This window comes from Pangasianodon hypophthalmus, chromosome 1 (genome assembly GCF_027358585.1).
Source record: "Pangasianodon hypophthalmus isolate fPanHyp1 chromosome 1, fPanHyp1.pri, whole genome shotgun sequence".
Taxonomy (NCBI): domain Eukaryota; kingdom Metazoa; phylum Chordata; class Actinopteri; order Siluriformes; family Pangasiidae; genus Pangasianodon; species Pangasianodon hypophthalmus.
The window spans coordinates 13,595,500-13,608,147 of NC_069710.1; the positions used below are offsets into that span (position 1 = coordinate 13,595,500).

Here is a 12,648-nt window from a genome sequence, read left to right on the forward strand (position 1 = left end):
TATGTACATCAGTGCTTTATTGTTAAATAAAACTATTAAAACTTTTAATGATTTATTGACAGAATTAGTTTGTAGATTTTTTTTATTTATTTGATCTTACTGAAGAAATCGATTGATAATTATTTAAAAAAAATAAATTTAATAATTTGATTTAATAAATCATATGTACATCACATACATTAATGCTTTATTGTTAAAAAATATATTTAAAAGTTAAATGATTTTTGTTTAGCTTTAAATTATGACCATTTTATTATAATTATTATTTATTATTATTTCATATTATTCACATACAATGATACAACGATAAATCATATAATCAAATAAATATATATTAACTTTTTTTTCCCCAGTAAAACAAGAATGTAGTTATTTGTTGATTTTTTGTTTGTTTGTTTATGGAAGGATCTGTTGATGGATTTTCTCACTCTGCACGTCACGCGGTTTGGGTTTGAGTAGTTGCAGTACACGCACTCGGCCGCTAGGTGTCAGCGCTGTGAGTCTGTTCCACTGATGTGACCCGCAGAGGAAGACGCTGTGTTTCTGCGACCCGGGAAAATAGCTTCCCAGCGGCTAGCAAGTTAACTCCCTAGCGTTATTTCTCAATACATTAACTAATTAACCGTATGGTTTATTCATTTACTCTTTAAATTAACAATGCCTTCGTTTTCAAAGGTAAGAATTCATACGTTATAGTCAGCAGCCTCTTTTCTAAATATTAAATATCCACTTAATAACAAAACACACCGTGTGGTGCTGTTACAGGAAAATAATCAATGGTGTTGAAGCAGAAGTTTATTATTTTCCCATAACAGCACGTCCTGAAGTGCTTTATTCCTCTTATACCACAGCATGTTGACAATTGTAGTAATTAAACAATGAGACAGTTACTTAGTAAGACTTAGAAACGAGATAATTAAGTCGTGGCCATGACAAAATAATTAGGTTGTGGGAACGAGATCATTCAGTTCTGTGCGCTTAGTAACGTCAGGGAACATGGGAGTCATGGGGACGAGATACTTACGTCATGGCTGGGTAATGCGTGAGGATGAGATAATTACGTTGTGGCCATGGCTTAGTAACGCGAGGGAACGAGACAATTGTGTGAATGAGATAATTAATAAGATAATTAATTTGTAGTCATGTCTTAGTAACATAATTGAATGAGATAATTAAGATGTGGCCACGTCTTAGTGACGAAAAGGAACAAGATAATTTATTCACGAGAATGAGATAAGTTATGGCCACTGCTGCAAAACATGGGAAAATTAGATAATTAAGTTGTGGGAATGAGATAATTAACAAGGTAACTGATTTGTAACAATGCCTTTGTAATGCGAGGGAACAAGATAAATGAGTTGTGTGAATGAGATAAGTAGGTCATGGCCAACACTTGGTATATGTGAGGGAATGAGATAATTAACAAGATTGTTCATTTGGGCCGCGGCTTAGTAACACGAGGGAAACAATTAAGTCATGTGAATGAGATAATTAACAAGATAATTAATTTGTAGACATGCCTTAGCAATGTGACCAAATGAGATAATAAATTTGTGGGAATGAGATAATTAAGTCGTGGTCACGGCTTACTGATGTGAGGGATCGAGATAAATGAGTTGTGTGAATGAGATAATTAGGTCATGGCCAACACTTAGTATATGTGAGGGAATGAGATAATTAACAAGAATTTAATTTGGGTCCACGGCTTAGTAATGTGAGGGAGCAAGATAACAAAGTTGTCAGAACGATATAGTTGAGTTGTGATCACCACTTGGAAATGTCCAGGAACGAGATAATTTATTTACTCAATTAGTAATTCAGTTAGTTGTGGCTATGGGTGAGTAATGTGAGGAAATGAGATAATAAAGTTGTTGAAACAAGATACTAAAGTTATGGTCACTGTTTAGTAGCATGAGGGATAGGAGATAATTAAGAACGGGGTAAATTAATTATCTCGTTTCCATGAATTATCTCATTCAGTTATCTCATATTTCATTCCCACGTGGTAATAAGTCATGGCAATATTTTTCTCTTTACATTCTGTCTCTCATTACTATACAAACGATAATGTATTAGAACGAGGGCATTCGTATAAACCTGTCAGGGGTGATGTTGTAGAAAATTCTGACCAATCAGAATTGAGGATTCTACAGCGCCGTGGTATAAATGTATATATAAAGCTGGCGAATGTTACATGTCCCTGTTTTTCTCTTTCGTGGTATTTCTTTAGCCAGTCTGAAGTGATTGTACTAACTAAGCTTGTTAACAAACCGTCTGTTCTCTCAAGCGCAAACGGAGCACGCGGGACATGAGGTGTGTGCTGTTTCCGGAGGACGTCAGGGAAACGTTCAGCAGGAGGGGAACCTGCGAGACATCGAAAGCTACAAAGTCGTCATGGGACAGATGCGGGGACAGCTTCTTGGACACGCCTGTGATGGAGGTGTGGAACGAGGAATCCACACACTGCTTTTCACACAATGTATCTGTTCCTGAATTTATTAAGAATTTTTTTTTCCCTTCTTCTTCTTTTTTTTCTTCTTTTTTTTCCCCCCAGAAACACAACACTACAAGACGGATGAGCAGGGCGGTGCAGCAGCTGGCGCAGACGTCCACATCTGGTAAATGGCGTCATGCTCTACATGCACGCACTTCTTAAGAATTCTATTGATTTATTTCTGTGGATTTGATCACATCAAGAGAAGCACCTAAAGATCATGGCTGGACTTTAAAGTGCTGATTCTCCCTTATGGTTTTGGCAGATATGGTTTTGAAATTTATACCACAGCACTGTGAAATTCTCAAATCTGGTTGGTCAGAAGTTTCATTTCCTATCAGAATAGTTACAATTACAAATCGCGAAACAGTAATCTAATAGGTTATCGTTTCTATAGTAACAGCACATAATTCACAGGGACTTTCACTTAAACGGAATAAAAACAGGTCGTTGATATGGTGATGTTTATTTCGCATTTATGGAAGGAGTCTCTGTGTCATCGCTTTCCGACAGTCTTCAGGGCCGAGGGAGTTCACACTTTGTGTTTTCTCCGTAACATGACAAGCTGCGGTTTTTTGTATTACAGAAAAAAAGAGAGGCTGGCTTTTTATAGCTGCTATAATGTAAGTGATAACAGGAACTAACTTGTTTTGCAACGTTTCGCAACGGTAAATGTAACTGTGAACAGATAATAACAAGTATGACGTGATGTTCTTTAGTAAACAAAAAATTGTTGGCAAAGTGCTGTGGTATGAGGAATGAAACATTTAGGCCACGACTTGTATTAACTTATTTCATGGCATGCTTTAACTATCTCGTTCCCATGCCTTAACTATCTCATTCCCATGCCTTAACTATCTCGTTCCCATGCCTTAACTATCTCATTCCCATGCCTTAACTATCTCGTTCCTATGCCTTAACTATCTCATTCCTATGCCTTAACTATCTCATTCCCATGCCTTAACTATCTCGTTCCCATGCCTTAACTATCTCATTCCCATGCCTTAACTATCTCGTTCCTATGCCTTAACTATCTCATTCCTATGCCTTAACTATCTCATTCCCATGCCTTAACTATCTCGTTCCTGTGCCTTAATGATCTCATTCCTATGCCTTAACTATCTCATTCCCATGCTTTAACTACCTCGTTTCTATGCCTTAATGATCTCATTCCTATGCCTTAATTATCTCATTCCTGTGCTTTCTCGTGAAGTGAATTTGTTTTGTGGATGTTCCACAGAGCTAATCGCAAGCTCTTAAACAAATCGTGTAGATCGCTGTGGTGTAAGAGGAATAAAACACTTTGTTTCATCACACCACTCCACCATTGTCCTAACAGGTGGTGAATGTACTGCCTATTCCTGTTTTTTTTTTTTAAAAACATCATTAAGCACAGTCCTATTGCTTGGGTTTCATTTCTAATTGAGTTTCTACTTGTTGCTGGCTCACATGAGCAAGAAGTACATAAAAGCCCTGTATCTGTGTAGTGAGGCCTGTCTCAGGAGACGAGGATCCCGTCCACATCGCCTGGACGTCGAGTGAGGACGAGCAGTCTGACAGCGAACGCCAGCTCCAGCCTGCTCTCACCATCACAAAGGCCACTCGGACATCCAGACCGACGGTCAGCGCGTCCAGCAGATACGGCCGCTTCCTCAGCACAGGAGCAGGTGAAGGGAAAAAAATATAAAAATATCCTGACTTGGGTTTTTGATCTATTATTAATGAACTCTTGTTGAATTTCCGCCTGTTTTGGGATGCCCGTGTTCAGCATTGAATTTATTTGTGATGTCACACTCTACAGTAGTGATTAATGGCTCATATGAAAGTAGACACTCAAGGCTTTAAGAATTTGCAGTTTTTTATAGGTATTTCTTTTTTTTTACCTAGCCTACTAGATTTAAATGCTATAATTTTATTGTGGCAGTTGTATACAGTGTTTTACTATCAAAAAAGCTTTAGTTGTGCTGTGCGTTTTATCTCTGTAACAGTGTTATTGTGGAGAGATGTGAACTGGTTGCCCAGCATGGGGCTCACACCCCTGCCTTATCCCATCACCCTGCTCAGCAGCAACTAAACACAGAGTCACGATACTCTACACACAGAAACCCAACAGTGTCCTGACTAATCTTATAACAGACTTGCAGGGATAAAATAATTCATTTGTTTCTACTGATTGAAAAAGCTCATTTCTATTCGGCCAGCAGACTGGAACATCAGTGTACTGCTAGAAAGGGTCAATGTTAGGTGTTGCTGTACACCTATACACTTAAGAATTACCTTTTTTTGTTAAAGCCTGGACAAGCCTGAAAAAAAAAACTATTCCATGTTTCTGGAAGGAGTTTGCAGTGTTAGCTCTTTGTAACATTCATAAATCGTTCTTTAAAAAAAAAAAAAAAAATCTCTTGTTGCTTTCTGGCAGTAACACATGTTCAGCAGGTTACTGATGCAATCAGATATAATTATTCTATTATTGTGCGGTTGTGTTGTTTATAGATACAGACGAGCTTCCCACCATTGATTCAGAAAGTGAGCATGAGGACACTTCCGCTTCAAAGGAGCAAATTTCTGAGGTGAGTAAAAGTATCGAGACGTATCGAGATCATGTTTGAGTTTAAGCAAAACAGCTTCTTTTTCTTTTCCAAAAAAAGGGGGTTTATTTCCTTGCGTTTGTCTATTAGGGCTGAGCAATGTGATGATGTCAAAAAAATTTTTTTTTCTAACAATTATGAAAGCAGCTGATTTGATATTGACGTTTTGTACAGTTATAAATCTTTAAATGTTAACCTTTTTACAGTTAAAAAAAAAAAATTTTTTTTCTTTATTTTCAGGGTTAATTGATTTCTGTCGATATTAAAATATCATTAAGCTCAGTTTAAAAACACTGTTTTTTTTTTTTAGTTGCAGTTGTTCACAAGCCTTGTTATGATATGATATGATGCATATCTTTTATCGTAGAATGTTTACGATGATATTTTAAACCCATACACCCATTGTCTATGAAAGAAAGAAAGAAAGAAAGCTCTTTTGTTCCGTATAGATTACAGCACAGTGAAATTCTTTTCTTCGCATGTCCCAGCTTGTTAGGAAGTTGGGGTCAGAGCGTAGGGTCAGCTGTGATACACCTCCCCTGGAGCAGATTATCAAAAACCCAGAGCCTTTAATCACTGTGTGACACTAGATAATGAGAGATGAGCAAAAGCTATGTCGGGAATTTCACTGAAATAAATAACATGAGGATTTGCAAATGGAAAATTTTAAAATCTGATTTCTACTGCGATGGCAAAAAAAAAAAAAAATAATACAAGGATATCTGATGTTGCAAAAAAATAATAAATAAATAAAAAACAGCTAAAATACTCACTTCTCAGTCCTGGATTAGGAGCTGGAGCTCGGTTACCCACTAGAGGGCGGTGTGGTCCCTTAAAATCTTTCATTCATTCATTCATTCATGCATTCATGCATTCATTCATTTTCAGTATGTGCTTTATCCTGGTCAGGGTGGCAGTGGATCCCAAGCCTATCCTGGGAACACTGGGAATGAGATGGGAAGAAACACCCTGAAATGGGACACACATTAAAAACAGCACGGTTTTCACAACTTGATATTGCGAAACATTATTATTTACATTATTTTAGATTATTTTCATATTTAAAATTTTTTTTTAAGATTTTTGTATTTTTAATTTTTTGATTATTTTAATACTCAATTATTATTCATTTAAAACCTATCAAAATATGAGCATTTAGTAAAATTAAACAGACTAATATTCACAATGTTGCAATTTGTTATTATTATTTTATATTAAATTAGTATTCCGTAATATTTACTTAAATAAATAAATAAATTAATTTAAAAATAGTATATTTTAATTTTAAAAATTTATTTTAATCTATGATTTTAATAATTTATTTTTAGCCTGTCTTATTAGCGTATCAGTATATGAAAGGTCAGTCTGAATAATCTTCATTCCTTCATTCCTTCATGCGTTTTATCCTGGTCTGGGTTACACTGGATCTGAGGCTTAGCCCGGGAGCACTTCGTGCGAGGCAAGAATACACTCTGAATACACTTGTTCATACCCAAGGGCCAATTTAGCGTAGCCAGTCCATTTACTGGTGTGTTGGGAGGTGGGAGGAAACCGGAGAACCCGGAGAAACCCCATGCAGACACGGGGAGAACATGTGGAACTCCACAGAGACAGTAAGCCGAGCTCAGGATTGAACAGGATTGTTAATACATCGGATCGGTGTACTGTACCTTGTTTCACTTCCAAACATATTCAGCTGGAGGTGAAGGGTGTGGTGATTTGAATATCCAGATGTCTGGACTGTAGTATTCATTTACTTAATCTAGTATTCAAATAAGGCATATCAAGTTCTACTTTTTTTTTTTTTTTGTCTGGAGAAAAAGCAGCTGATATTGCATTTCATGGTGAGTTCAAAACAATGTTATACACTCACCGTTTACTTTTATTAGAAACACGTCTATACAAGCTATGCAATTATCCATGCAGATACAAGACAAGAGCTTCAGTTAATGTTCACATCCAACATCAGAAAGGGGAAAAATCTTCTCAATGAAATGGTTGTGGCTGCCAGACAGGCTGGTTTGAGTATTTCAGAAAATCTCCTGGGATTTATGTGCACAATAGTCTCTAGAGTTTACACAGAATGGTGCCAAAACCAAAAAAAACCCATAGTAGTCTTACATAGTTCAGCGTAGTTCTGCAGGTGGAAATGCCTCGTTGATGAGAGAGGTCAGAGGAGAACGGCAGAACAGACGCTATTGCCGCTAACTCAAATAACCACTCTTTACAACTGTGTGAGCAGAAAAGCATCTCAACATGTCAAAGCTTGAGGCGGATGCGATACCATAGCAGGAGACCACATCGGGTTCCGCGCCTGTCAACAAAAAGCAGGAATTTGATGCTACAGTTGGTACAAGATCACCAAAAACTGGACAGGTAAAACTGGAAAAAATGTCACCTGGTCATTGTGCAGAGTACGAGTACAGAGCCAATGAAATGCAGTTTTTCCACATATCCCAGCTTGCTAGGAAGCTGGGGTCAGCCATGGTACAGCACCCCAGAGCAGAAGTGCTTAAAGGCGTTGCTCAAACGCCCGACAGCAGCAGCTTGACCCCCCGACCTTCCGATCAGTAACCCAGAGCCTTAACCATTCAGCCACACTGCCCTACTTTTTACCTTTATTCTGAACATTAACTGAAGCTCTTGATCTGTACGCACCTGATTTTATGCATAGCACTGCTGCCACATGATTGCAAACGCTCTCTCTGTTTGTATTTTTAAACTTTTGTTTTTACCTGAAATCATGATCTCATCTGGTCCAGATAGCTGAAATATAAACAAAGAACTAATTTAAAGGTTAACTATTTAAAATCTTGATGTATTTTATTTTCTTCTTTTATGTCTACTGCAGTGGACTTTGTATAGTTTGTCAACCAATCAGTGAACCTTCTCTTAACCTATGCATTTTAATGAAGAATAATCCCTGAATCCTGTGACGTACTTTGCAATGGACACAGGCTCTGAATGGGTTAAAATGTTCCTCTTTTTATTTTATTAAGTTTCCATGTTCTTAGTGATATTTATTCATATAGCACAGTCCACACATAAAATTTGGCTTTACAAGGAAATTAAAAAGTGATCCTTATAATATGAATCAAGCAGGGACATAATATGATCAGCGATAATAAAATGTAAATCATTAAGAAACAAAATGACAAAAGCAAGAATAAGAGTAAATAAAAAATATGTAAATGTTAATGTTAAAATTAAGGGCACATGTTTTTAGGTTCTAACAACTAAAGAAATAAAGTAATGCTAGATCGTAAATAGATACAGGACCTAAGGTGTTTTGGGATTCTTACTTCCAGTGAAGTCATTTTCATTTGAGGATTCTTTGCGGAGAATCACAAATCTCTGAACGGAACAAAATGGGGAAATGCCTCCATGTTTACAGAGGTGCCAACATTTACGGTTTAGCGATAGCATTTACATTTTCTGACCCCTTGCTATGGTGATACGTGAGCTGAATACTGCATTCTTACTGCTTTTAATGTTGTAGATAAAGCAGTGGTCAGACCAAAGATAAATAAATTTCACCTGGTGGAAAACCAGTTCACCGAAAGGGAAAGGTCGCAGGACATGAAAGACACACATTTGCTTCCGGTTGTGGTTGCTTTCACTTTTGTGTTTATCTAGGTGAAATATTCGGTCTTGTGAGCCAATAGAAAAGATGAAATATTATTTATTTACTCTTTACATCTTTTCGAGCTGCTGTTTCCTCCGAGTGTGTCACAGGGCAGCGTAATACACTCAGAGGAAATCTGCCCTCTTCTGCATACATGAGCACACAGATGCGCCTAGTGCCTGCAGTGATTGACAAGGGAGACGGAGTATACCCCTCCCACCCTGAGAGCATGACCACTTTTGCTTTCGTGGACTCCTGGCCTCGGATGGCTGTGGCATTATTGGGATACAAACTTGTGATCTCCAGACGATAGAGCGAAAATGTTTTTGTTACTCCACTCGGGAGCCTGGAGCTGCTGATTATTATGTAGCATCACAGGAATTTTGCTTCGCTGTGTTTTTTTTTTTTTTTTTTAACTGTTGCTAGGATATTTGTGGTAAAATTCTTTTTTTTATCAGCTTTTATTCAAATGAATTGTACCTTCTCTTGAATAGATGATTCTCAGAGGCAGAATTAGTCAGTTTCGGTGGTAATGATTAAATATGATTTTGTTTGCCCACATGAGTCATTCGGTTTTGGCGCTTTCTTGGTGGCCCTGTGCCCCTTTATGAAATCTGGCACTCGCTGGTCAGACAGTTGACCTAAGGCTTGCTTATGTTCCTCATACAGCTGTTGATCCGTCCTGTTCCTGCACGACAGAACGGCTTCCTTACTATAAGTAAAAAAACAAACAATAAAAAGATTCCAACGAAGAGGTTTAATAGAGTATAAAATCTGTACACAGCTCCATTCAGCTTCACTCACTGCGGGCTGAACGCATTTTTGACTTGAAGCCAGGAACATGGTGTTCTAGAGCTGGGGGTGGGGGGGATATAGGGTGGGATCAACTGAGAGGGACAAGAGAAGGACTAGAAGAAACAGACTCAGGAGGGGGGAATAAAGAGAAAGTGAGCTTGTGCTACGTGATGTTTGTTGGCACGCTGCCCTGCGGGCTGGAGTTGACTCAAATAAAAAAGAACACGTGGGCTGACAGGGCCGGCTGGAATGCTGATCATGCCTCCACATGACACGGAGGCAGGTAGTGCACCAGAATTTTCCACAACAAACCGGTTCCTTTACTGTGTCAGATGTGTTGTCTTTGATTATAAGACACACGCACGTTGTTGCGTCAACCACATACACTTATTTACACTCATAAAAGATGTGCACTTAGACATTTCCGGTGTCTGTCTTTTTTTTTTTTACTACCTGACTCATAAATCCTTCGATAGTATGAAAGCCCAAGTTGTCACATTAACCTGACCTTGCTACTCATGGTATGTGTCTCTAAATAATAATAATAATACTAAGAAGAAGAAGAATGACAAGAATGACATCCAGTGCTGGATGGCACTGATCAAGTCCTCCATCCAGCCTGATATTTTTCTCAATATTAAATATTAGGCTATAGAAAATAGCATTAATAATAATAATAATAATAATAGTAATAATAATTATTATTATTATTATTATTATTATTATTATCAGTAATGCTATTTTCTATAGCCTAATATTTAATATTGAGAAAAATATTTGCTTACATTTTATACAATTTTTAGATAAATGACTCCTGGTAATTATAAAGCATCCTGAACATACCATACTGCTTGGCCAAAAGTAAATAAACTCTTTTTAAAATAAAAGTCCAGCTATTAGAACATGGGAAGCATGGTAGAATTACATTTCTCATTTCTAACCAATCAGAGTGGAGCATTCAGCAGCGCTGTGGTGTATAAATAATTAGCGTGTCTTTTATCAACTGGGACAAACAAGGTATTTATGAAAAGACAGACAGCCGGAAACGTTTTGGTTTCATGTTTCATAACAAAGCTACTGAGAAGTATGTCATGTCCATCAGTTGCCATTTTGTTAAGTATCTTGTTGCTACTCATTGGCCATTGTGCACCAACCTCCAGTATGCTAGCTGGTGTCGCGCCAAAATGTATCCAGCACGGCAGCATTACAGGGCATGTTTAAACACTGGGTGCACTTACTGGCTTTTGGGTCATCAGGGTATTAATATGTTATTATACTAAAAGTCATGTCTCTTTGATGTCAGGTGGCGGCTGAGATCTCAGACTGCTCTTCAGATAGCGATGGAGATCTCAACCCCAGCCGGCTGGACGCTCTTGCTCAGGAGCCAGCAGAGCAGCGACAGAGGTCCATCAGCGAGTGGGTTCGGTCTGCCCAAGCGCTGCTCCAGACGCCTCCGAAACAAACAGATAAGCCCGCGAAGACACCTGAGGACTCCGGGAAAAAGAAACGCAAGTTTGAAAGGTGTGGACGGCCACGCACAATGCGCCTTTGAGGGTACAGGGTACAGTTCAAAGCATGACATGAACAATATTTGTTGGGTGTAAAATGTAAATGACCACTAGCTGAAACCAAAAAACACTGCTTCTATTGTACATTGCCTCACAAAAGTATTCACACCTGTTCCTGGTTTGTTAGAGAACATATCTAAACAAACAGCATCATGAAGACCAAAGAGCTATCAAAACAAGTTCGAGACAAAGTTTTGGAACAGTATCAATCAGGATTTGGTTATTAAAAAAAAAAAACTTGGAACACAGTTAAATCCATTATTGAAAATAAAAAACAATTGGAAAAACAACTGTGACTCCATAAACCGTAGTCTGGAAGCTATACAAAGCTGGGCTTTATGAAAGAGTGACAAGAAGAACAAAAAAATACACGACATTCTGTTTTGAGACTCAGCATACATGGAAAAAATATTCTCTGAGCCAATGAGACCAAAATTTGGCCTCAGATCAAACGTTTATGGTGGAGACCTAACATGCAAGCAGTGAATACAGTGAAGCATGGTGGTGGTAGCATCACGTTATCCAAGAGTTATCCTCTTGGTTCTACTACAAAATGTTCAAGGTGGTGAATACTTATGCAAGGCACTGTATTTGAAGCTTGCTTGACTAACAGGGTATGATATAGCACAAATGTCAATGAGTATCAGTAACCCTGTTCATCTAGTATAAAAGTACTCCACACTAAATTTTCTGGACTTTTACCTTGCTGTTTTTTTCATTTGCTTGGGGCAGATATGGGAAAAAATACCACCAACAAAGACTTTTTGTGGTTAAAAGTTTTTTTTCTTGGATTTTCTTGCTTGCAATATTGACATGTCTGTCTTTTATAGTCTTTATGAGTTACAGTTGTTGAAAACAGGTCAGATTGACCTGGCAAGCACATTGTTTATTCAGACACAACGATCAGGGAAAGAAAAAGAAAAAAAAAGCTTGTTCACACTTGTGGGTTTTTCATTATGCAAATGGTCTGAAAAATTTTCCTTGTTGATTGTGCATGGTCTCTGAGGCTTTCCTGTTTGGTACAAGCCAAGGAAGGAAATGTTCCAAATAGGACTCTTGGATTTATGAGTTTTTTTTTATTTTGACTGTTTGATTTATTTTGCTTTACACTTCTGTGCAAAGCAGCTTGCAAGTACAATCGCGTCGTCTCCTGGGTGATACGGGATAGTGGAATTATTCATCGTTGCAGTGTACAGGTGTATAAGAGTGAAGGCGAACAGCATTTATGATTACAGCATCAGTTCTTAGGTGCTTACAAGTCTACATTACAGGTGCAGAATCGAAACTAAAATCCCGTACGTGTGACACGACATGTAGTCTCGCTGACATGTGATGATAAATTTGTGAATCTGTGTTTTACGTCTTTATAGTCGGGGATTTGCAGAGAGACTGAACAGACTTCAGTGTCGACAAAGGTCAGCCATAAGCTTCTGGAGGCACCAGCTTGTGTCTGGCAATACCACAGGAACAGGTATGGAAAACACACACACACACACAACTATCTGACTATATATGTACTGCAGTTTGGGAAAACCCATCAGATGTCACAGTGGCTGAATTCTAGAAATATCTGACCAA

The 12,648-nt window shown here is 38.0% G+C and overlaps 1 protein-coding gene across 3 annotated transcripts in view; it reads left to right on the forward strand.

Annotated features, from left to right (window-relative positions):
- Window positions 1-497: 497 nt before the first annotated feature.
- The window catches only part of spidr (scaffold protein involved in DNA repair), a 38,111-nt gene continuing 25,960 nt past the window's right edge, over window positions 498-12,648 (forward strand). The window contains exons 1-7 of one of the 3 annotated variants that reach the window (XM_026926153.3): window positions 498-675; window positions 2,288-2,440; window positions 2,555-2,618; window positions 3,982-4,161; window positions 4,988-5,064; window positions 10,806-11,023; window positions 12,441-12,541. In XM_026926153.3, the coding sequence (XP_026781954.3) occupies window positions 658-675; window positions 2,288-2,440; window positions 2,555-2,618; window positions 3,982-4,161; window positions 4,988-5,064; window positions 10,806-11,023; window positions 12,441-12,541 (811 nt within the window). In that variant the 5' untranslated portion in view covers window positions 498-657. The remainder of the gene's footprint in view (window positions 676-2,287; window positions 2,441-2,554; window positions 2,619-3,981; window positions 4,162-4,987; window positions 5,065-10,805; window positions 11,024-12,440; window positions 12,542-12,648) is intronic. The other 2 variants (XM_053240187.1, XM_026926151.3) reach the window with 2 other exon arrangements.